Raw genomic sequence first — 25,867 nt, 5'->3', positions numbered from 1 at the left:
GGTGGCATGTCTCTCTCGCTCAGCTCTTACTCACATGCTCAGCGTCTAGCTGATCACCGTGTGTGCGGTCAGGAAGGAATTTCCCCCTTGCTCAGATTGGCAGGGACCTGGGCCGGGGGGGGGGGGTCCCCTTCCTCTGCAGTGTGTGGGTGCGGATCACTTGCCAGGATTATCTGGGTCTAGCTCATGTAACCATTTCTCTGCTATCGTGGCGGCCTCGGGCACTGGTGTGCCTCAGTCCTTCCTACTCCCTGCCTGGGGCACATACTCGGCCAGTCTCCTGCAGGCGGTAATACTTCGGACTCATTTCAGTTGCTGGGTTTCGTGTGCGGGTGCCGGGTGGGCCCGTGCTATGTAGGAGGTCTGACTGGGTGCTCTGGTTGCCCCTTCGGGCCTTAAACTCTGACTCTAGCTTGGACCAGCAGGGAACCGTCATGAGTAAGGGAGTAGGGGGATAGCAGGCCAGGGGGCTGGAGGGCGGAGGGAGAGGGTGTGAGATCAGAGGGAGTACAGGAGGTGGTGGATAGAAGACCAGAAAGGTTGGGGGTCAGGGGAGCCAGAGGGGATTGGGGGTCAGGAGAGCGGAGGGGGTTGGGGGTCAGATTCAGGTCAGAGAGGCTGGGCTGGGGAGAAGAGCTCACAGTGGGGCTGGGAGCCGTGTTGGATGGTGACACAGAGCCTGCTCCTGCTGCCATTGAAGTCAATGGCACAATCCCCATCGGCACCAGTCATGCGGATCAAACCCACAGCCGTCCCCTGGGCTGCTGAACGCTCGCTCCCAGCCCAGCAGTGTTGCTCCACGCCCTAGCTGGCGAGCCGTGCCAGGCACTCCAGGTGCATGCAGACGGATCAGCTTGTGCCTTGCAGAGGGATCTCGGCTCTGCTCGGGTAACAGGACAGTGGCATCACAGAGCCTGCTGTGGCCTCACTAAGAAGTGTGGCCCTTGGCCAGCACACAGTGCCAGTCTCTTAGCATGCGGCCAGGGAATCAGGGAAGCGCAGCCTGCCACCTCTCAGAAACCACGGTGGCTATTGCCAGTGAGCCGACGCGCTGCTGGAAATCTCTCACACCACAGCTGCTGCTGGTGACTGTTTACTTGTCAAGTTCAGCCAAGTTTATACCTAAAGACAGTTTCCGATTGCATGTCGGTGGGTGAGCTGAATTAATGCAGGTTTTCCGGGTGAGGCCAGCAGCATCCCTGGATAGCCCGTCAGTCGTTTGGCACGGGTGCGACTGGTGCTGGAATGCTGGGTCCAGTTCTGGTGTCCACAGTTCAAGAAGGATGAGGATAAATTGGAGAGGGGTCAGAGAAGAGGCACGAGACCTCTTTAAGGATCAGAAAACTGCCTTGTTGTGATAGACTCAGGGAGGTCCATCTGTTTAGTTTAGCAAAAAAGAAGTTAAGGGGTGACTTGATCACGGTCTATAAGCACCTACATGGGGAACAAATATTTGGTAACAGTCTCTTCAATCTAGCAGAGGAAGGTTAAACACGATCCAATGACTGGAAGTTGAAGCTAGACAATTTCAGACTGGAAATAAGGTGGCATTTTCGACGGGGAAAGTAATTAACAACTGGAACAATTTACCAAGGGTCGTGGTGGATTCTCCATCAGTGACAATTTTTGAATCAAGGTTGGCTGGTTTTCTAAAAGCTCGGCTCTAGGGATTATTGTGGGGCAGGTCTCTGGCCTGTGCTATGCAGGAGATCAGACTAGACAATCACAATGGTCCCTTCTGGCCGTGGAATCTCTGAGTCTCTTTGGGTTCGCAGGGCCTAGTGGACTCTGACCATTGGACCTGTTGGTTAGCCCCCGGCAATGGTTGGAGCTGGGGGTTACTCCTGGCCCGGGCACTGCTAACCCCGACCCTGCAAATCGGCAGCTGGAGGCTCCACGTGCTGGTGGCAGTTTTTTTCCAAGCTAGAGCAAGCCAAAGGCCAGAAGGTGATAAGTGCTTCTTCCACTCACTCCTGCTAATGGATTGGTGGTGCTTCGAAACAGCTGCTAATACCTCCCGGGGATCTCAGGAGAAACGGCCGGGCATGTAACACAGCCAAGAAGTCAGCAGTCGAGGGCTATTGCTTGCATACAGTATCCCTCCCCCGTCAAGGCAGGCATTTGTGCATGGGGGAAGCAGCACTATACCTCACTCCTTTCCACAGCTCCCTCTAGCATTCTCCGTTAGACTCCGCACTTGCCCGCTGCAGCCTCGGTGCATTAGCGTTACGCTTAAACTGAGAATGGGGTGTATTCAGTGGTTCAGAGATGTATGAAGTGTAGGCCCAGGAGGCCCTAGATCATCTAGTCTGACCTCTTGTACAGCACAGGCCTGAGAATTCCCTCCAGTTCCCTCTGCAGTGAGCCCAGGAACTTCTGTTTGGCCAAAAACACCTAGGAGGACCCACTGTGAACATGGGATTGGAACCACACCTAGGCAGAGGAACAGCAAAGGGCTCCCAAGCTTTTCCCTCCTGAAGGCTTCATTGAGGAATGACCAGAGGCCCAATGATTGCACAAAAGTGGGCTGCATGTGTCTGTGGGTTGGCTGATGTACCAGCCACGTACGTACAATAAACATGTGAAACAGAATGCAAAAAACCTACTGATACCACACGAGCTTCCTGATTGCCCACGAAAGGAGTGTAAAATTTGGGAGGGAGGAAAAACTCTCAGTCAAGAGCGCAGATATTTGAAAGGGCTGCAGAGAGAGTACGGGACACGAGCAGCCCAGGATCTGACGGCTCACCACTGTTTATACTGCAGTCATGGCTGTGCCAGCTGAGAGGTGCCAAGAAAATAAAGCCCCTGGTTCAGTGCCAGCGGGTTCAAGTTGGCCCATGTGGACTTCAGTTAAACGGAGGAGATTTCCTGTGTGGACTGTTAAGCCTTGTTTTGTTCAGTGAAGCTATTGCACAACTCCTCAAGCAGCAGTTAATAGCACATTGCAAATTGTAGTTAGCTTGCCGTGCCATTCTGAATGAGTTAATAACAGCTATTGGTTGTTGGAGCTCCCCCAAGACCTCTTCCACTCGGTTCCCCAAGAATTCAGTCCTGGTCCAGCCTCATCCCTCAGGTTCCTCTATGTGCTGTACCACACAACTATGCTCAGCTGATCAGACTCGAGCGTAGGGGGCGGGTATAGGGCGTACCACACGCCCAAAGTTACACAGCAAACCTCTTCCTTTACAGACATTTACACATTACACTGCACTGACTATACGTTGCACCACACGTTTTGGGCTTGACTTGGTCACTTTGTAGCAATCAATCCCCGTACAGCACGCTCTGGCCACGCACTGTCCATGCAGGACTTCCTCTTTAACTCATCTTATGTTCCGGGCTTAGCTTGTCCATCGAACATGGTTTGCTGGGTGCTCCCCCTTATCATAGCTAGTACCGATATTCTGTTCCCAGCCCGCTGATCCCTTTACCTCCCTAATCTGGTCTCCTGAGAAATGAGGCCTCTCCCATATCCAGCTCCGCATGCCAAGCCAGGCCTACAATGATCCACAAATACTTCACTTAATCCATTATCTTTGATACATTAATACAAGCCCTTATTAGGCCCAGTCAGGTGGATTATCAAAAAATAACAAAGGACTTGATTTTGAAGCCCAAGCAAAGTCAAGATATCTGTATTTAGCATTTTGAGAGTATTGCAACACATTTCAGAATGATTTATTGTATCCGATACTTATGGGCAGAAGGATAAAAATCTGAGTGCCAACAGCTTGGCATTTGATGCCAACCTTCTTGCACCACGGACAATTAACCTTGAAGTTAGAGCAAGTCAAAACTTTTTAAATAAACAGGGATCCGAGTTGGTTTGGTTTTGTAAAAGATGGTCTTTTTTAAATAAAAAATTCCATGAAAATTTGCAAGAAAGGAACATTTTTGATCAAAGTGTTGTGCCTTTTTTATTTCAAAAAATGAACAAACACACACACATTGCCGAGATGGTTTAGCAAACCCTGGTTTTTGGTAAATAACTTTTAATAACTGTCTTGATAAATGTTTTCAATATTTTTTAAATCAGAAAAAAATGGCAAAAAAAGTTTGAATGAGAAACAAAACCTGGTTGTGCTTCAAACACTTCTAAATGAAAACAAATTTGAAAGTTGCCATAAAATTATCCTTGGATTCTTCAAAGGATATACTGGGCATTTTACAAAACCGGTACATACTAGGACATTGAAGAACTTCTCTGATAAAATGTCGAACAGTAACCAAGTGCCCTTGGCAAGTGGGAGTGCAAGTTAGAAGCAGAAAGTGTCAGATAACTTCCATCCTGTATAACAGAAAATCCCCCAAACTTCCATTTCAGAACATTTTATTTTAGGAAAATGGTCACATTTTAATTCAGTGTTTTTTTTTTAAAAAAAAATAGCCCCTGGGTAATTTGGCTGAAATAGAGAGATGAGTTTGTAAAAAAAAAATTCAGTTTTGTCAAAATCATTTTTTTCCGTCAAAACCGTTTCCACTAAATTTTCCAATCAGCTCTAAACATAACCACCCCGGTGGTCAGTCCGACAAGAGAAACCCCCAAAATGTCCCAATAAAAGCAAAGAGCTCTATTTCGTGAGGACATCAGGACTGCTGTGGACAGTGCTCCTCTAGGGGCAGAAGTAGAACGTGCCCGCCTGGCTACCGAGCAGGAAGAACACCGGAAGCAGTTGTATTGTATTTGCTGTGAGTGTCGGTGGATAGCGATGCTGAGCCATGACATGGGTTGTGACGTCGGCCAGTGTCCAGTCTCTTCCCAGCCAGCATTCCTGTGGTTAAGGGTTTTATCACACCTGTAGCTTCCAAAGGACTCCTCCGCCTCATGGAATGTGAGGGCCGTTGTGGGCTCTGTAGAACAACGTTGGCTGCATTTGAGTAGCAGATTCTACTTTGGCCACTCCAGCTTCCACCCCTCTCAGGCCCTCAGATACAGCAGTGAGGGTGCACAATAGACAGAGACCATCAAATGCTTTGCATTCACTAGACTGTGGATTTAACCTAGCAGGACTGGCCTGGTAACTGCTTGGAAATCTCCAAAGAAACTCCAGGATGCTGCAGCAGATGGGGAGGATCTATGTTATCTCCTTCGAGTGTGCCATTCCCCATGGTATCCAGGCACATCTTTCAATAGGGTGTGTTCTTGTCTCCGTCAGTTCAGGATTGGTGGCCCCAGCACAGTTCCGGGGGTACTGTGTAAAACTGAGATAATAGAATCGTAGAACTGGAAGGGCCCTCGAGAGGTCATCTAGTCCAGAACCCTGCACTCATGGCAGGACTAAATATTATCTAGACCATCCCTGACAGGTGTTTGTCTAACTTGTTCTTAAAAACCTTCAATGACAGAGATTCCACAACTTGCCTGGGCAATTTATTCCAGTGCTTAACCACCCTGACAGTTAGGAAGTTTTTCCTAATGTCCAACCTAAACTACCCTTGCTGCAATTTAAGCCCATTGCTTCTTGTCCCATCTTCAGAGGTTAATCGGAACAATTTTTCACCCTCCTCCTTGTAACAAATTTGTATGTACTTGAAAACTGTTATCATGTCCCCTCTCAGTCTTCTCTCCTCCAGACTAAACAAACCCAGTTTTTTCAATCTTCCCTCCTAAGTCATGTTTTCTAGACCTTTAATCATTTTTGTTGCTCTTCTCTGGACTTTCTCCAATTTGTCCACATCTTTTCTGAAATGTGGTACCCAGAACGGGACACAGTACTCCAGTTGAGGCCTAATCAGTGCGGAGTAGAGCGGAAGAATTACGTCTTGTGTCTTGCTTACAACACTCCTGCTAATTCATCCCAGCATGATGTTCGCTTTTTTTTGCAACAGCGTTACACCGTTGACTCATATTTAGCTTGTGATCCATTATGACCCCCAGATCCCTTTCCTCAGTACTCCTTCCTAGGCAGTCATTTCCCAGTTTGTATGTGTGCGATTGATTGTTCCTTCCTAAGTGGAGTACTGTGCATTTGATCATCACCACTTGTAGCCTGAAGATCCTTTTGCAAAGACAGCAGGGTGGATCCCAGTGTCCTGGCGAAATTCCAGTTTGGGAAAATACATCCTGCTGGCCTAAAATAACCCCTGTCATACTGAACACTGTATTCATATTCCCATCATGTCCTAAACTGTTGTGTTGTGCTGCTGTGAGCTATTAAATAGCTGCTGTGTTCCAGTCCCCAGAAGTGGCTGCATTTCAGAGGCAGGCGGAGTGATTCTGGTTTGTAAAGGGCTGTGGGGGCCTTCAGGATGCTATATAAAGGCAGGTTTCTTGCACTTCATAGGAACATAGGACTGGAAGAGCCTTCCTGGGTCCTCAAACGCAGACCCCTGCTATCGCAGGCAACCCCGTCATACCATCCCATTCATAAACTTATCAAACTCCATCTAAACATTAGTTAGGCTGTTTGCCCTCCACTCCTCCTAATGCTATTTATTATTTGTCTAACCACAGTGTCCAGGGCCTGGGAGCCTGTTACGCTAGGTGCTGTACAAACTCTCCTGTCCCACAGAGCACAATCTAAGGACTTCTTTCCAAAGCAGCCAGTGCTGGCCACCATCAACGAGGCCCCTGGCTAAGACGGGCCTGCTCCTCAGGCAGGTCCTGGGCCAGGCCGGCTTTGCCTGGAACATCCCCAGCTGACTACCCCGCATGTTGAGCAATATTGTCACACCCTGGGCAGGAAAAGTGGTCTTTCAGGGGGGCTGATTTTGGCCGGGGGGGGGGAGTTTCCCAGGTTTCATTAAACACCTGTTTCTAAAGCGGGATCCGGTGACACCAAGTTGTCTCTTCCATGGAGCCCGTCAAAGCCGGCACCCTGGGTGCCGCCAGAGCTCGATTTCACCGGGATAGGGTCCTTCTCCCCCACCCCCGGCCGAGGGCCCAAGTCTGTTTTGTCTGACAGAAAACGCGACAACGAGTCCAGCATATTTTCCAGGCTAGCTCATTGGGTTCACGCTTGGGCGAGCCTGCCATTCAGGGGGCCTCCGTCACATGACCGTGCAGGTGTGTCTGGGAACCCTCCACTGCAGGCCCTAATTAGTGGCATAGTGTGTGACCCCCTGCTGGGCCTTTCACAGGGTCCGGTCGGCTTGGATAGGCCAATGTGTTTGACAGCGCTGCACAAACTGACACATCGCACAATGGGCAGGTTGCATAAGAGCGAAAGCTGGTCAGTGAGGGAGCGTCGGAAAAGTTTGCAGCAAGCGCGGGCCTCGGGAAAGGGGAGGGTGGGCACGGCGCACATATCAGCTGTGGAGCAGGAGACGTGTCTCAATGGATTGTCCAGCGTTACGGCCCTGGTTTGAGGGTCTGATCCTGCGAGATACTGAGTGGCCTTAACTCTGTTCGCTAAGGGTGCTCAGCTCCTTGCCGAATTTGGCTGCTGGGCTGAAAACTGCTACATTTTGGCATTTAAGGTGTTGGCCGCACTGGGGTATCATTGTTGCTCCATAGAATTCACAGTGCTTCACACAGGGTGGTCGGTATCATTCTCCACAGTGCACAGCGGGAGAAACCGAGGCACGGCGAGACAGAAGTGGCTTGCCCAAGGGCACTCAGACAGTCAGTGGCAAAACTGGGGATAGAGCCCAGAGGTACGTCTACACAGCAAAAAAATCCCCGCAGCAGGTCTTGGGGACGGATCAACTGACTCAGGCTTGTGTTACAAGGCTAAAAATAGCCTCCAGGTTTCACAGCCTGAGCGGGAATGTCTACACTGCTATTTTTAGCCCTAGAGCGTGAGCCCGAGTCAGTTGACCTGGCTCTGAGCCTCGCTGCCACGGGTGTTTTTGTGCAGTGTAGACGTACCCCAAGTGTCTGGTGCCTACATGTGGATTGAGGTGCTAGCTTTATGGAAACTTTGCCCACAGTGCTGGGTGAAGACTGCAGGGCAGTGGGCAGCTTGGGTGTGCGAGGGATGCACAGTCAGAGCAGTCGATGTGGTTTGCAACCTCCCTTAGGACACAGGTTTTTCCGCTGCGAGCCACTCCCGTCACCTTCTCAAGGTTTTCAAATGTTACTTAAACACCAGCACCGGGAAAGAGAAATAAGAAATGTCAGCCCTGGGATGAGCCAGCCGGGGCCTATGCGCACCGCTGCCCTCGGCAGGATGGAAACGGTTGTCATGGGACCCGTACTGCTAATGGCGGCTGTCTTTGTTGCTCAAGTAGAAGGAAACTGGGTTTTCAGAGCAGGGAGGTCTGAGATTTATTCCCATGACCATTGCTGCCTTATTTGAGTGACTTCTGCTGTTCATAGAGGAGCCCAGTGACCGTCAGGTACTGGTCCTATGCTTTACGTTTGCAAACATTACTCAGCCCAGCGAAGCAGATCCCTTATCGTCCCTATTTTATAGGTGGCAAAATGGAGAGCTTCGGCAAGTGAGCCCAAAAGCCCATATTGGGCCTGCTTCCCATTGACACGGAGACCTTTTTACACGGCTTTGGCAGAATAAATGGGGCCCCTGACACACACTGTGCTTCCCCTTTAAATGTACCAAGGCCCTAGTGTAAATGAGACTCGGGCCCTGCGTATCCGCATCAGAGCCAGGATTCGAGCTTGGATCAACCCCTCTCCTGAACAGTGTGTGCACTCCCTTCTGGCTCCTTGCGTCTCATGGCACCTGCGTCTGAGTACTGCAGAGTAAATACTGACACAGTAACAAAGCTAGTGGGAGCATAATTGGAAATGAGAAATCTGTCTGTGTCGTGGAAAGTTATGAAAATTGGGTGGGCAGGTTTTTTTGGCCGTTATCCCTCTTGCTAGTCCTTATGGTTTTAGTGTGAATCGTGCAATATTTGGTGTTTTTCCTAAAGCCCCAGCTGCTGGAGTCACGTGATAATGTGAGAGTCTCGGCTTTCGTGTAAAAAGGAAAGTAAGTCGCTAGCCCCACTCTCCCCCCGCCCAGATTCATCAGGGCTCATGAGCTTTTTTAAGGGGTACGTAGGCCAAATTCTGAGGGACCCTTTGGGGGACACAGTGTGCATCCATGCAAAGCCAGATGGGCCCATCCCTACCCTCAAAGGGGTCCTTGCAGGTCAAGTCCGAGGCAGAGCAGGGAGTTTCCATTTGTGCACACGCTTGCCCAGGGACCCTCCCAAACCAGCGCTGTTGGTTCCACTCCCAAATGGCTGTTTGGTTTGACTCTGTATGATTCGCTCCCTGTGACATTTCCATGACCAGGTTCCCTTTGGCATGGATGCCTGGGAACGGCAGCTCTCTACATATGCCCAGGCTCACACAAGAGTCACGCACCAACAGCTGGAACCCCGATTCCTCAATCTTCTGCCATTTATCTTCCGGCTTAAACAGTTTCCACCGTCCCTTTGGGGAGCAGGCACACTTCCTCGTGACCCGGGCAGCCAGTCCCAAGCTGCGCCTGGAGGCTGAGATTTGTTGGCAGCCAGCCACTCGGCCCATCCATTGGAAGAGAAATGAGCACTTTGTACCAGAGCCCTAAACTCCTGTACAGCCTCCCCTGCCCCCCAACTGAAAAGAGGACCCACCCTAGAGATGCCAGGGAAAGGGGGGCGAGGACGGGAGTGGGGAGAGGATGGATGATTGGAAACAATTAGTGCTTTGGTGTAGTTGGGCCAGTTGTCCTCTTTGTCAGCATGGTCAATTTCCTCTGCTACTTCGCCCCCCACCCCCCTCACTTGGCTTCCCCTCCCCCCTCCTGCCCCAAGGGGAGTTAATAGTGCATGATTGTCAGGGCTAATGGAGATTACATGTGACAGGAGCTGTGAATTTGGGGATGGGTGTGTGGAAAGGCCAGGTTGAAAGACTTTCTTTTTGATTTGTTCCCCTCCCCTCCTTGTGCGGAATTGGCAATCACGTCCAACAGCTTCTTTTCCCCCTCTCCCCTCACTCCCCCATCTCAATAAAAATCACAGCCCACCCAGCCAGCCGCTCCTCGGAGGAGTGCCGGGCTTTTCTTCATAACAGTTCAACCCCTTAATTATTTGAATTGGTGTTTTCCGGTGGGGGAGAGGGTCTCTCTCTCTCTCTCTCTTTCCTTTCATCACTCATTCTGTTTCAGTCTCTTTAAATATATTTCCATCTTCCTCTTTCTGTGTTTTCTGTCTTCTCTCTCTCTTCCTCCCCTCTTCTTCCTGTCACTCATTTACTGTTGCTCCCATCGATGGATTTTCACCATGGCATGATCAAGGTCCATTTTTCCTTTTGCCTGGTGCTGTTATTTCCTCTTTGCAACAAGGTCACTCCATTTGCGCGCAGATCCGGGCCCCCTTGCACAGTACAGACAAAAGCACAATGTTCGCAATCTAGAATTTTGAGACTATGCAACAGGTGGATAAAAGAGAGTAGGCCCAAGCAGAGGAGAATCCCTTCTTCATCTGCTTTTCATCAGAGACCATAACGGAGAATAACCTAGAGAAAAGCAACGATGGCTCAGAGAGGCTTGAATTCAGCACAGTAAGGACCAGGTTACATAGCACAAGCGAGTGTAATTTCAGACAAGCCACTGCGTTGACGCCAAGCTGGCTGATAATTTTTTATTAAAGCTTTTTGCTGCGAAAAATGGTTGTTTTGATTAACTGGGACATGTCCCACAAATGGATCTGTTCATCAAAATATCACTTTGGTGGCTGAAAGGCTCAAACCGTTTCGTCGCTCGGCAATTTGTTTTTGTTTTCAACCTCTGCAAACCGAACAAAGTTTGTAGTTGGCTTTTTGGTGAAAATCGGAAAAATTTATCAACAAACTTTAGAAGAAAAAGAACAATTTTGGTGTTTCTTGAAAATACACTTTTTGACTAACTCTATGTCCAAGCTTTTTGTCCTTATTTCTATGGGTACGGCTACACAGCAGCTGGGAACATGAGCTAGTGCATTACAAATAGAAGTCTGGCCACAGCAGCGGCTCAGACTAGCCAGCCAACTATGTACCCCGAGGGTCAAGTGGGTTTGTACCTGGGCATTGGCTACCTGCACTGGGCAGCACCATCCTAGCTGCTAGGTAGACACACCCTAAGACACACTTACCCCCTCTGCTTATTCGCTTGTCCAGCTGATTATCCTGTCCCCTCCCACCATCCTGCATCCGCTGTTTGTCTGCCTCTTCCACCGACATTTTCATGTGCTTTCATCCACACGGCACATACGCCTGGAACGCCCCCTCTGAACTGATCCTTTAAACCATTTCTCCTCCCCATCCCTCCTCAAGATCCAGGTCTATCTAAGGGTTTTATCCTGGCATCCATTCCCATTCTGTCTGAGCATCTTGCACGTAAAATCCACAACAGTAGCAACATCCCTACCGGATTTCATGGAATCTCGGGCTCTTCTCTCTTTTCAGGGCCATCACCCTGCGTGGAATGGAGGGGCTGCTAATTTTGCTTTAAGACGTTACTTTCCTTTGGGATGTGTTGGATGGCTGGCGGGGTTTATTGGGCTGAAGGGGTGTCAGCGTTGGGAGTGTCATTCTTACGGAGCAGAAGTCTTTCCAAAGAGGAAGGTTTTGCAGCATTTCCTAAAGGTGGCAATTTGCCTGATCTCCTCCAGACAATGGTCCCGGAGCTGGAGTCCCTCGACAGAGAGCGCTTTGCCCCCTGCTCTCACAAGCTCCATCCTGGGCTGTCGTGGGGCTGCACAGACTGAAATTTGGTCTTTGCTCTAGCTGGGGCTTGATCCATGAATTGCATTGAAGATTAAGACAAAAGGCTTCAGCTGGCATCAGGTGCTGACTGGGAGCCAGTGAAGTGGACTTGAAAACAGGCCTGCTGTTCTCATGATGTCCTGAGCCACGGTGAAGGTGGGAAGCTATATTTGTGCACACCAGCGATGGGGGCCAGGTAGGTCCACAGGCAGAAGAGACCAAAGATGCAAGGGGAACCAAAGCAAAGCTTGGGGCAATGGAACATGCATATGGAGAAGCTGGCTGGGCAGCTAGGGAGCCAGCCAGGAAGCACGTATGAGGAATAGGAAGTGGGAACTGGTATATAATGGCCTGATGATCTCAAGCTGTAGGGTTGGAAAGGGAATGCTGCTGCCAGCCATGGGCAGAGTGTCCTTGTGCCCCAATGGGAGAGTAGCTGCTGTTGGAGTGGCCTCTTCCCAAGCCCTCGTACACCGCCGCTGGAAGGAGATGCCCAGTCCTGCGGCTGCCCGGGAGCCAATGAGTTTCCTGAATGGGGTCACGGCGGCCAGTTTGCGCCAGATGGCTAGGAGCCGGGGCTGCTTTTACAGACAGGAAGGGACTGAACCGGCCGGCTGCTCCATCGACTACTGTATCATGTGGGTGGTTTCTAAACAACGGGCTGGGCTAGGAAAGGCAAGGAGAGAAGAAAAGGCCCCAACAAAACCTCCCTGGGGAAGGGAAGCGGCCAGAGCAGCAAAGGATATTTGTAAAAAAGTGGGGAGTGAAATAATAGGAAGAATAGTCACTTTGGGAATAAAAGAGACAAAGGAGGGGAGACCAGTGACTGGGGGAAGCAGCCCCCGCAACACCCAAACCCCCCCAGGCTGCAGAATGGGAGGCCGGTTTGCTGGGCAGACTTGTGAGGTAATTGAGTAACAGAGAGATGGCTAATTGTAAAAATGGAAGGAATTAAGGGAATATGAGCATCTCCCTCAAAGAGGGTATGCGGGAGTGTGGGCTGGAGCTATCGACAGCGAAGGGGGGGCAGCAAAGACACCACTGGCTATGTGAGAACAGAGATGGGGTAGCAAGAAAGGGGAGTCCAGGGAGATTGGCCGAAGGTGCTAGCTATGTACTCAGAAGATCAGGTTTGCTAGCTAATTCTTCCACAAACATGCGTGTGACCTGGGGCAAGTCAATAAATCTCTCATTGTCGGAGGTCTCCATCCCCCAATTGCAGCTAAATCTAATCCCTTTGTCTTGGTTATTTAGACTGCAAACACCGAAGGGCACGGACTGTCTCTTACGGTGCAGATGTAGTTTCTAGGTGCCTCTATAGTGTAAAATCAGACCTGGAACTGCTTTATCTGGAGCACGATTCCCATGGACTTCAGGGGAAATTGCACGTACTCACAGCTGACAGAAGCGAAGTCCCTGTGTTCTGCTCCTGGCTTTGCCTCTAATGCCTTCCGTGATCATGGGCAAGGCAGAGAACCTGACATGCGGACTGTGGTATTTAACTACCCCACAGAGGTGTTGCGAGGATCAGTCAGTTCACAGAGTGCTTGAAAGACAAAAAGCATTAACAATTATTCATGTGTTTTTTAAAACATCTTTATAAACTGGATGAATTGTACGTTATGCTGGGACTGTGTCAGATTCCCCAGCGGAGTGGAATCTAACCAGGTCAGTACTTGGAGGGGAGATTTGTCCCCACCCCAGGAAAAACCTAAATGCTGCAAGAAATCTTCCGTAGCGTTTTGCAGTGTTGTTGTAGCCGTGTTGGTCCCAGGATATGACAGAAACCAGGCAGAAACTTCTGTTGGCATAAGCCTGAAGCAGAGCTCTGTGTAGCTTTTTTGGGGCCGACAGAAGATATTCCATCGCCCACCTTGTCTCTGACACAAAATCATGTAAGAACATAAGCATGGCCCAACTGAGTCAGGCCAATGGTCCATCTAGCCCCGCAACCCTTCACTCAGTCAGTCCTGAGATAATGCCCCTCTGTGCTGCTAGCTGCTGGAGATGTTTTCTGTAGGAGGAGGTGTCAAATCAAGATGCTGAGTTCTTGTAGTCATTACAAACCTGCTGATCCTTTCTGTGAAGGGGACACTGTGAGCCTGCTGTCCTGTGCGAACTCGGCGGTCTCCCTACCTTGAGCCCCACTTTCATTTCCATTCAGCATCAGCTTTTGCTGCTCATCAAAATGAATCCCTTGTTGATAAAAGGGGCCCACGAGTGGGACTGGCAGCCCCATCTGTCCATCCGTGCGTCACTAAGGCTCCTGTGGCCATGACACGGAAGCGCTGTGGAGAGCGAATTTAAGCACAGAACCGGCCCATGAGAGGCAGCAGCAGAGCAGATCTCCATTGTCAACGAGCATCAAAGGCTCGGGGGCAGGATGAAGATTGAGAGGGCAGGTCTGTCTCCATCGCCCCATTAGATCCCTCACTCCTTTGCAGAGTCTGAGAAGCCAATAAACGCCAGGAATAAGGGAAATACGAAAGACAGTGCTTTGAGATCCTTGACTAGAAGGAGCAAAGTACCATAAGGTGTTATGACACTGTGGTGAGCATAGGAATAGTATAAAAATATGCAACCCATGCTCTGGTGTCCCTAAGCCTCTGACTGCCAGATGCTGGGACTGGATAACAGGGCATAGATCACTTGATAATTGCCTTGTTCTGTTCATTCCTTCCAAAGCCCCGGCATTGGCCACAGTTGGAAGACAGGATACTGGGCTAGATTGGCCATTGCTCTGACCCAGTCTGGCCATTCTGATGTTCTTATCTAGATGGATTTGTATGGGGATGGAGGAACTGATAGGGGATAGACAGGGATAAACAGGAGGGTGGTTAGGAAACATGCCTTTGCACACCTGAAAAAGTCAAACCATCTGTACAGAAAACTTAAGAGCAGAAAACACAATACTGTCACTGCTCAGACGTTGGGAAGAGCATGGCAGGATCCCAGCTCTGCCAGCCAGGCACTTCAGGATCCTTCCCTCATTTGATGCCAAATAGTAACATAGCAAAAAAAATAAAAACCAGACACTGATGCCAAGCCAAGTTCTGCTCAGCCGCTGCCCTGGATTTCCTTCTGGGAAGAGGGCCAGGAACCTCTAGGATACATCCAAGTGGCTCAAAGGTCAAGTGGTCATAATATCACCCAACATGAACCACATCTTGAAGGTAACACATGGAAGCTGGGTCGTGTCGCCCAGACCGCAGCTTGTTCCCAAGTGGAGTCACCCAAAGGGGCGTGAGAGGACGGAGCCAGTGATGGCGATGGACAGAAAACAGCGTGGGACTGATCAGTCTGGGTTTGAGATCTGGCGGGACTAGACTTGAAAGGGAAAGTGGCCGCTCAGACAGTTGCGTGGGAGGGACGGGCTGGAGGAAAGGTCTGAGTCCTGCGCGTACTTACATGGGTATCCTGCTTGCTGTGGAGACGATAAATGTTGGGGCATGAGCCCAGGTCAGGGGCCTGGAGCAGAGCTGCCAGAGCAAGCATACGTTTTAAAAGAGATGTTACCAGAATGGCCAAACCCTCCATCTGGTCAGCTGGTCTGTCCCTGAGAACGCCTGGAGCGAACGCTTGAGAGGAAGGCATAACCCCTCCTGTGCAATAGGAAATGAAGGCCTGGTCCAATCGCCCCTGGAGCCATTGGAAAGACTCCCGTTGGCCTAGACGGGGTTTGGATGGGGCCCTTGTCTCCGGACCCCAGCTGAGGATCGGTTTATGTCCCCACGCATGAGGTGTGCCATTCACAAGACAAATGTTGTGTCTTTTGCTCTTTACAGAGCACTACCAGTAATGCAGCCATGGTGGGGTCCAAATAGCCATGTTTGCTGGACTTACACAATGGAGAAGGCCTAGCTACATAGACACACTGCATCTCTGGCTGCTTTCTAAAATGTGGAACCCAGTGAGAGCCAGTAGAGGGCTCGCAAGCTATTTAAAGGCAAACCAATATTCCTGCCATGCTGGACACCGGTTTGGCTGCCACCTGCAGGGCTGCCAGCGACGCCACCTGCCCAGGTAACCACCTTGAATGATGCAGTTTTCAGAAGCAGGAGACATCAAGCCCCAGCTTGGAAGCAGGCTAAGGTCAAAGTGTGCGCTCTCCCTGCCAGCGAGAACATGCTTCCGTGTATGGAGGCATGTATTGGGGCACTCCAGTAGAACAAGGGTTAAAAGCAGCCCGGGAGAGGGCTGTGGCTGGGATAAGGAGTGAGAGCAGCTGAGGGAGTAGCTGGCTACAGGTGTGGCCAGCTCAGTCAGGGCCCGGCTGGCCCTGATAAGAGGGCTGGGGGCCAGGAGCTGAAGGAGTCTTACCCTAGCCCTGGAGTGGGAAGGGCCTGGCTGCCTGGGAGCAAGGTACCTAGTGCAGTGCAGTGCAGTGCAGTGGAAGGATGAAGGGAGCTGGGGAGCTCCAGCCTGGTAAAACCCCAGGCTGAGGCCTTGTTGAAGGCTGACCGAGGTACTGGGGCTGCAGAGGAGCAGCCTGGGAATAGGCAAAGGCAGCTGGTCCAACCCCCTTGCCCATGATGAGCGGCCATTACAGACTGCAGTCTGCTCCAGTGAGCAGGGCTAGATGATGACTGGCAGTAGCCACTGAGGTGAGGTTAGCATAGACGGTTGGGGGTTCCCCTGGGAGGGGAGACCCAGAGTGTGGGGACTGCTGTGGGGGCAGAGCCCCTAGGGTAAAGGGGCACCGGGGTCCCGGAGGGACAGGGAGCCTGAGGCAGGCAAGCCAGCAGAGGATGCTCTGGAGTTGAGCTAATTCCTAAAACCAGCAGGAGACGCCGCACCGCTGAGTCCATGGTCTGCTACAAGGCAGCACCAGCTCAGCAATCATGCAGGGCCCAGGTCTAAATAGATGGCCCGTGTCAGGTAGCCAAAACCCTGGCAGCCTCTGGATTCATGCTGGCCTGCAACCGAAGGGTAGAGTGTGTGTGTGCACGCTGATGCAGGGAGGTGTTGTAAGGTTCAAGGAATGTTTGTAAGGCTCCTCGAGACCATTACATGGCCGGCACAGAAGAGCCCAGTGGGGCTTGGTGTAGATCGCTCAGGGGCAGGTTTTTCCATCACCTTGCCATTGCTTGCTGCTCAGGACGGGGCTAGAAAGCACCCTGGGGTTTGACACGCCTCTCACCCTAGCTTTACGCCTGGCTGTCCCTCCACTGGCATCAGCAGAGTTACGACCAATGTACACCAGGGGAAGTGAGGGCAGTGGTAGAGAGAAAGGGAGAGCACCGCTCTGTGGGAACGTTACTTTAGCACCTTGAGGCTCCAATATGCTAGGTACAAGAGACAGTCCTTGCCCTGAAGCTCTTGCAGCCTGAACAGACAAGGTGGGAGACAGGAAGGATTATTATTCCCATTTTACAGATGGGGAAACTGAGGCACGGCATGATCAAGTGACTTGCCCGAGGTCACGGCAGAAAGTCTGTGGTAGAAACACAAATGGAAACTAGATCTCCTGAGTCCCCGGCTAGCACCTTAATGGCAAGGTCACCCTTCCTCTCCTGGGAGTGCAAATCAGCAACAAGAGCCAAAGAAAATGTCTGGCAACCTAGCCATATCCGCCTGAAACCCCCCTCATTCCATGAGGGTTTTGACAAGCTGAAGTAGCCCAGCTTAGAACCAGGGGCCGATTTCTTGCTTCATGTCCAGACTACAGAGGGAAGCAGGGCACAAAATTCAGCTTCAGAGCCAACCTCCCTCCCAATCCAGGGGCGTCTGGATCAGGGGATCTGTCCTGGCCCATTGCATTAGAGAGGCCAGCTGCAAAGATAGGATCGGGACCTGAACTTTCCCAGAGCTCTGGGGTGACAGTCTGGGGCCATCTCCAGCCAAAACCTTGGGAGACTTGAGATTTCCTCAGTCCTTTGGGCTGAGCTGCATCCGGAGCTTTGGGCTCAAAAGAACCTGAGATTCCCAGGGAAGCTCTGAGACTATAAACCCTGGGAAACAAAACTGGGGCAAAGGCCTTGCAGAGAACCACTGACCTCCTTGCAGCCTGTCTATCAACCTCCACATGGGCCCCCATTGCAAACTCCAAGCCCAGATTTCAACTGCTATGCTAGGTTTGGGCTCTTTTTTTAGATGCCCACTTGGGCTCCGTGCTACGCTCGGTTGAAACGGTGGGTCTGCTCTGTATAAATGGCAGTGCGGGGCTCAGTGCTGATTGTCCCAATGAAGCCAGATCATATGTGTTTCATTTACAAGTAGAAAGATGGATTTTATTTTTTTTTTCTAACAGCTGGCCCTGCAACCTTCCCCCTGGCCGGGCTGCCCAGACCTTTCCCTAGCATGCTGACCAGCATTCTCATTGTTCACACGTAGCCCTCCATCTGTCTGCATCCATCTGTTGTCTCTTGTCTTATACTTAGCCTGTTAGCTCTTGGGAGCAGGTACCATCTTTTTGCTGTGGGTCTGTACAGCACCTAGTGCAGTGGGGTCCCGGGCCATGACTAAGGCTCCAGGCACCGTGATAATACAAATAATGTTTGGTTTTCTTCTAACGGCCAGACCCACAAGCTGCTCCTTGGGATCTGAGAGTCAAGCTGGTGTCATTCCATCTCCCAGGTCGCCACCAGGAATAAAGATTCCACAGGCTACACTCCGCCCCTCCATCCTGTGCAGCCCCATTGCCTTCCTGCCCACACCTGTGCACCTCCACTCGCCGTTCTGGGGTTGCCCAGGCGTGACTGCTGGGTACACAATCCTGCTGGTGAGGCACAAGTGCAGCTCCTTCTGTCTTTCACCGAGTTAGCTCCAGCAGGAGGAACGAGCCACCAAAGCGCCAGCGGCTCTGACATCGAGGAGCCCAGGGAGCAGCTGAGTAAGAAGGTGCCATTTCTTTTTGAGAGAGAGAGAGAGTGAGAGCCGCTTTTCACAGCTTCCAACAAAAGCACAGTGACATTTCTGAAGTGCTAAACTCACTTGTCGCCCAGTCTCGCCACTGTCACGGTGTATGATGTCACCAGAGCCCTGCCATGGGACACAGCCCTGCAGCTGGCTGGGGGGGTGGGGCCGTATGCCCTCGTTAATTACACTCCAGGCAGGCCTGGGGATGGGGGAGAGGCTGAGGTAGGTTTCGCCTTCGCTTCTCTTCCAGCAGCGTTTGCGAGTTCAATGCCTGGATTTTCGGTTGCAGCCGGGGTTGGTTTTGGGTGAAGGGGTCTGAAATCTGGCAAATAGCAAGGTAGGGGATCCCATCCCCCCTTCGCCGCGGGGGCAGCCTGGGCCCGGGGCTCCCAGATGTGCAAGGCCTACTGGGCAGGTCGTGACCTTTACAGAAACGGTGGCGATACATGTCAGGGCTAATAGACTTGACGCTGCAAGGCGCGGGCTGGGGGCAGGGGAGAGAGCGCATTCAGGAAGAGATCAGTGCAAATGCGGCTCTCGTTGCTGGAGGAATTTCTGGGTCTGGTGGCTGTGCGCGTGAAGCTAGGGAAGGGGATGGGCGCACCCTGCGGTTCTTTGCCGAAGGAGCTCTCTGGCGCTAGCTTTCGTTCACTGGGGGAAAGGGGTGCAGAGTCTAATTAATACAACAACAGACCCAGCGTGGGGATTTTAACAGGAAAGCAGCCATCTCTCCTCCCAGAACAAATCCCTGCTCACCTAGCAACGTCCCAGGTATCGCTAAACCGCACACCACAGCCATGGGGATAAATCTCCCTGCTCCAAAAGCATGGCCCCTGCATGCTTGAGCTCAAGGAGAACCTCCGCAGGCAGTACAGAGCCTATGACACACAGCTGGCCCGTTCTCACTCTATCCAGTAGAGTGCAGTTTGCGCTCGCTCTCTGTCACCCACACACGTATGTCAGGTGCCTACACATGTCATGCACCAGCCTTTTCACAGGGGGCTGGGTTCGGGGCACCTCCGTGGGCTGCGTGCAGGAACATAATTCCAGGTCCTAGACCCTGATCCTGGCTTTAGGATTTAGCCGTGAAACCAGTCGTGGGGTTACACAGTCAGACAGTTAAATAAGAGAATGGCTCCCCTCTTACTTAAACTTCAATAACATCTCAAGGTGGGGGGTGTCCCCCGAGAAATGTTGCAGGTGGTACGTCTGCCCCTCCCGCTGTGTTTCAGAGAGGAGACCGGCAGCCGCCTCGCTGCAGTCAGGACTCTGGCTCAGACCCTTCGGCCCATGCAGTGCTAAAAAGTCCCCCCCACCCCGTCTTGGGGATGGGAATGCCAGTGGCACTGACTACAGGAGGCCCCTTTGGCCGGCTCTAAGGCTGCAGAGACCCCTGCTTCCCCTCCCAGCTGTTCCCCAGACAGTATCAACCGGCTAGAGAAGACCGATCAAGGGCTTTTATTCGCATACCACAAGGACTGGGAGGCATTCAGTGAAATTGAAAGATGGTAGATTCAAAATTGATGAAAGGGAATATTTTTTTCACATCGTGTATAAGTTGCCCGTGGAACTCATTGCCACCAGATGCAGTTAAGGACTTAGAAGCTAGACAACTAGACTTGCCAGAATTGTTTCATAGTTAACACTCACACAGATTTTGGAAGGGATATAAACCCTTGTGTTTAAGGGTTTGAACTAATCTCTAATTTACATTGTCAGTTCTTTGGGGGGGCAGAGACTGTCTTTTTCTTCTGTGTTTGTACAGCACCCAGCACAGTGCGGTCCCAGCCCATGACTGGGGCTGCTGGGCACTACCACAGTGTAAATACTATTCATAGGAAGTAGGCTGAGACCTTAACAGGGGGCAGATTATCCCACTTCTGCCTGCTGTGGGGTTCTTACACCCTGCTTCTGGCACTGGCGACTGGCAGCGGCAGGAGACTGGACCAGTGACCCAAGGTTCAATCTACTCTGGCAGTTCCTAAGATTTGCAGCTTTGACCCTTCGATAGAGTGGATGCTGCACTGATGTTCCTGGGGCTGTCCCTGTCTTACCGGATCCTGGGAACCAGCCCTGTTCTGAGTCCGTTTCTAATGCCGTGCTCTTTGCTCTGCAGCGTACCGGACCGTGTGCGGTGTCAACGGGCCGCTCGTGGTGCTGGACAATGTGAAGGTAACAGGCATGCATTCATTGGTACTTTATCCTATGTCAAACGACTGGGCATTAGCCCTATGTTTTCTCCCCACCTCTGCTTTGGGCTCTCCCCCTTGCTCACACACAGCCCTTGTCAACCCCACTTGGCCCCCGCCTCTCCCTTGAGTGGCCCCGTTTTCTTCCTCTGGTCCCTCCTTAGTGGTACCGTAGGATATGAGTCTAAGCCAAGTGCCGGGGGTGCTGGGAGATGTATTCGAGTTACCCAGGGGAGGCATCTCTCTGTGCCCTCGAGGCCGGTAAGGCCCGGAACTGGCCCGTCCCTTCTACAGCCCTCCTTGGAATGACTGAAAGCCCCAGCCCAGGGTTCGGGGGCAGAGGGGCGCCCACAAGCCAAACCCCACTCGGGGGCTAGGGTGGGAGGACGGGGCTGGGTTTAGCTCTGCTGAGCCCTGATGCCTTCTCAACATGCCCCTTCTCTCCCGGCCCCACAGGCAGTGCCTGGCTCAGCACCATTCGCTGCCACAAAGACATCGCAGCCACCCAGCCGCAGCCTCGTGCAGAGAGCCCCAGACCTCGGACAGGGAGAGGTTTTCCTGCTCTTGAAACCCTGAACCATTCAGGAAGAGCTGGTTTGCTCTCCACGGCCCCGATCCCATTCCAAGGGGGGTGGGGGCTGCCACTGAGCTCACCGGGATCAGGATCGGGCCCCCTGTGTGGCATTTCCCCTCTGACGCAAAGTGGGAGAGAAGCTGCCTCCAGGGTTTGTGCCCATAATGAACAGATGCCTCCCTAGGGCCTCGCGATTGGCCTCCTCGTTACCGCTTCCCCTGACTACCCAGCCCGTCGGCCCAGGACCCTGCATGGGGAGCCTCCCACTTAGCTTGTCCAGCTGGCCGAGGAGGGCCAGCAGCGCAATCTCCTGGAGCAAGGGGTTTGCCCCCCGTGCAGGGAGCAGGGAGTGCACAAGAATGAACCTGACCCTCTCGGGCCCCCGGCAGAGGGCCAGGCTGCTGTGTGTGGGGGGAAAGGGTCTGGTTCCCCCCATGTCATCTCCCCCAGCCTCCCCTCACAGAATCACGTGTCTCCCCTGGGTGTAAAGGGCCATAAGAGGGGGCCTGATTTGAACCGTGTTCAGTGAGCAAGAGGGAGCCAAGGGGGCTTGTAGCAGGTCTGCAGCTCCCTGATTCCCCACTTCCAGCCGCTGGGCTTAGCCGGAGCACAGAGCCACTCAGCCCATGCCCCCATTCCCGCAGCCGTGCCCCCTATGCCTGGGGCTGCCCGGGGGGTATGGCGCAGACAGAGGTGCTATGCTGATTCTTTGCCACTAGTGATTCCAGGGGCGGCTCAGGTGGGCCAGATCCACTGGGTTGCTGGTCTTTCTGCCCCAGTGGGAGTCAGACCATGTGTGTAGGAGTGGGAAGGGGAGGGACAGTGACTCCAATTCTGATCTACATCTGTGCTGGGTAGCTGGGCTGGGCCCAGGGAGGAGGGATGGGGTTTGCTGGATTCTCCTTCTTGTGCATTAGGATTATCTGCTTTGCTCCAGTCAGTGATCCCACCGCCCCCGCTGCCCCCCCGGTCAATCCCACAGATGACAGCTGGGTGGCACAGGTGTTGCTGCTGGCAGAAAGATGGGGGAAAGCACAGATGTATGGTGGATTAAGGCCGAGGCATTACAAGCCTGTAACAAGGGTGCCGGCTCCTGGAGTCACGTGAACCATGGGTGCAAAGGAAAGCTTGAAAATATGACCTAAGGGTAACCAATGCAGCAACTGCATCTGCCTGAGTCTGCTGAGAGCCTGCACCAATAGCTCTGAGAGGGGGAAATTGCCCTATACATCACAAGGGGCAAAGGGTTAACCCCAAGACCCACTGTTCAGCCCAGCAGTTGAGCCTGCAGGCAGCACAGTGGGCCTGGGGCACTCACCCGAACACTTACACCCCTTACTGTTGGGGTAAGTCCCGGGCAGGCACCCTGCTACCTCTGCTCCTGTTCCCCTGAGGGTGGGCGGGGCAGGGGGAATGAACCCCAGCTGTTGTCCCTGATGCTCCTGGGGGAAAGGGCGGCTCTCTGGGAAGGGGTGGGCCCCCTTGCCACCACCACTTTAAGAGGGAAGCAGAGGCCCTGGAGTCCTTGCGTCATGCCCAGGGCCCCCGAGTGGCTGAACCGGACCCTGTCCAGGTGCAGAGAGGGGAGGAGGAGAACAGGGCATCTCTGGGGGCCTAGTGTGCCCTGAAGCTCCCTATTCCCAGAGATGACACTGGAGAGGGAGAAGGGCTAGGCTGTCTCTCAGGCACTGGTCCTCCAAGGTTTTTAGATGCCAAACTCCCACGGGGTGGCGGTGCGTAAATGTCTTGGAGGACGTGGGCCTGAGATCCCAAGGGAGCTTCTGGGGAAGGGAGCTGCAGGGCGCGGGGGTCATGGATCTTGCAACTGGAGCCGATTCGGCGTGGACGGATCAAGGGGGAGCCCTGCAGTGCCCTCCCTCCCCCCGCCCCCTGGAGCAGAGCCTTGCGCCCAGCATCGGAACAGCTGGTTTGTGGTACGGGTTGCCCAGTAGCACCTGCTGCAGGTGGCCTGTGACCAGAGGGGTGGGAGCCTGCATGGAGGAGGGGTCTAGGTGGGCCCTGGGTCTCAATTAACATTCATCAAGGGGAGGAGGGACGGCCTGTCCTGGCACAGCCGAAACCCCTGTTGGGCTGGGCAGAGAACAAGGGAGCGGTACAGTCCTTTTGGAGCCCTCCCTGTATTCTGTCCCCTTCCCTCCTTGGCACATGCTGCCTGCTTAGAGCTCTCCCCACGGGCTGGATGATGTGATGCAGCCACGCTGGAAAGTAACCATGGTATGTGGCACAAATACTGTACATGCAAAATCATGTTTAGTTTGTGTTTGGCTAAATCCTATGCTAAGCAAATGGGGGGTGTTGGTAGACAGCTAAAAGGTGACACATTTTATAAGTGCTTATGTACAAATGCTAGAAGTCTAAATATTAAGATGGGAGAACTTAAGTGCCTGGTATTAAATGAGGATATGGATATAACCGGCATCACAGAAACTTGGTGGAATGATGATAATCCATGGGACATGGTAACACTGGAAGGACAGAGCAGGTCGTGAGGGTGGGGGAGTAGCACTGTATGGGAAAGAAAACATAGTCAAATGTAGTAAAAATTTTAAATGAACCAAACTGTACCATAGAATCTCCATGGATAGAAATTTAGTGCTTGAATAATAAGAATATCACGGTAGGATATACTGCCGACTGCCTGACCAGATGGTAATGGTTACTGTGAAATGCTCAGGGAGATTAGAGAGGCTATAAAAATAGAAAACTCAATAGTAATGGGGGATTTCAACTATCCCCATATTAACTGGATACATCTCACGTCAGGACGGGATGCAGAGATAAAGTTTCTTGACACCATAAATGACGGCTTCTTGGAGCAGCTAGTCCTGGAACCCACAAAGGGCGAGGCAATTCTTGATTTAGTCCTAAGTGGAGCATAGGATCTGGTTCACATGGTGAATACAACTGAACTGTTTGATAATAGCGACCATGATATAATTAAATTTAACATCCTGGAGGGGGAGGCACCAAAGAAGCCCACCAAAGTAGCTTTTAATTTCAGAAAGGGGAACTACACAAAAATGAGGAAGCTAGTTAAACAGAAATTAAAAGGTACAGTCCGAAAAGTACGAGGAGGACTTGTGGCACCTTAGAGACTAACCAATTTATTTGAGCATAAGCTTTCATGGGCTAAAGCCCACTTCATCAGATGCATGCGGTGGAAAATACAGTAGGAAGATATATATATACAGAGAACATGAAACAATGGGGGTTGCCATACCAACTCTTAACGAGACCAATCGATTAAGGTGGGCTATTATCAGCAGGAGAAAAAAAACTTCTGTAGTGATAATCAGGATGGCCCATTTCAAACAGTTGACAAGAAGGTGTGAGTAACAGTAGGGGGAAAATTAGCCTGGGGAAATAGTTTTTAGTTAGTGTAATGACCCATCCACTCCCAGTCTTTATTCAAGCCTAATTTAATGGTGTCCAGTTTGCAGATTAATTCCAGTTCTGCTGTTTCCCATTGGAGTCTGTTTTTGAAGGGTTTTTTTGTTGAAGAATTGCGACTTTTAGGTCTGTAATTGAGTGTCTAGGAAGGTTGAAGTGTTCTCCGACTGGTTTTTGAATGTTATACTTCTTGACATCTGATTTGTGTCCATTTATTCTTTTGCGTAGAGACTGTCCGCTTTGGCCAGTGTACATGGCAGAGGGGCATTGCTGGCACATGATGGCAGATGTGCAGGTGAATGAACCTCTGATAGTGTGGCTGATGTGATTAGGCCCTATGATGGTGTCCCTTGAATAGATATGTGGACAGAGTTGGCAATGGGCTTTGTTGCAAGGATAGGTTCCTGGGTTAGTGTTTTTGTTGTGTGATGTGTGTGATTGCTGGTGAGTATTTGCTACAGGTTGTCTGTAAGCGAGGACTGGCCTGTCTCCCAAGATCTTTGAGAGTGATGGGTCGTCCTTCAGGATTGGTTGTAGATCCTTGATGATGCGCTGGAGAGGTTTTCATTGGGGGCTGAAGGTGACAGCTACTGGTGTTCTGTTACTTTCTTAGTTGGGCCTGTCCTGGAGTAGGTGACTTCTGGGTACTCTTCTGGCTCTGTCAATCTGTTTCTTCACTTCAGCAGGTGGGTATTGTAGTTGTAAGAATGCTTGATAGAGATCTTGTAGGTGTTTGTCTCTGTCTGAGGGGTTGGAGCAAATGCGGTTGTACTGTAGAGCTTGGCTTTAGACAATGGATTGTGTGGTGTGGTCTGGATGAAAGCTGGAGGCATGTAGGTAAGTATAGCGGTCAGTAGGTTTCCGGTATAGGGTGGTGTTTATGTGACCATCGTTTATTAGCATTGTAGTATCCAGGAAGTGGATCTCTTGTGTGGACTGGACCAGGCTGAGGTTGAGGGTGGGATGGAAATTGTTGAAATCATGGTGGAATTCCTCAAGGGTTTCTTTTCCATGGGTCCAGATGATGAAAATGTCATCAATATAGCGCAAGTAGAGTAGGGGCGTTAGGGGACGAGAGCTGAGGAAGCGTTGTTCTAAGTCAGCCATAAAAATGTTGGCATACTGTGGGGCCATGCGGGTAACCATAGCAGTGCCACTGATTTGAAGGTATACATTGTCCCCAAATGTGAAATAGTTATGGGTGAGGACACAGTC

At 51.6% G+C, this 25,867-nt stretch overlaps 1 protein-coding gene across 1 annotated transcript in view; it reads left to right on the top strand.

The window, feature by feature from the left end:
* Positions 1 to 25,867, top strand: part of ATP6V1B1 (ATPase H+ transporting V1 subunit B1) — a 79,281-nt gene that overhangs the window by 10,449 nt on the left and 42,965 nt on the right. Inside the window, exon 2 of the mRNA XM_048846455.2 lies at positions 20,595 to 20,650. Coding sequence (XP_048702412.1) covers positions 20,595 to 20,650 — 56 coding nt within the window. The remainder of the gene's footprint in view (positions 1 to 20,594; positions 20,651 to 25,867) is intronic.

Source organism: Caretta caretta, chromosome 4 (genome assembly GCF_965140235.1).
Source record: "Caretta caretta isolate rCarCar2 chromosome 4, rCarCar1.hap1, whole genome shotgun sequence".
Classification (NCBI taxonomy): Eukaryota; Metazoa; Chordata; order Testudines; family Cheloniidae; genus Caretta; species Caretta caretta.
Note: the sequence above shows the minus strand (reverse complement) of the source record. Positions and strands in the feature narration are given on the sequence as shown.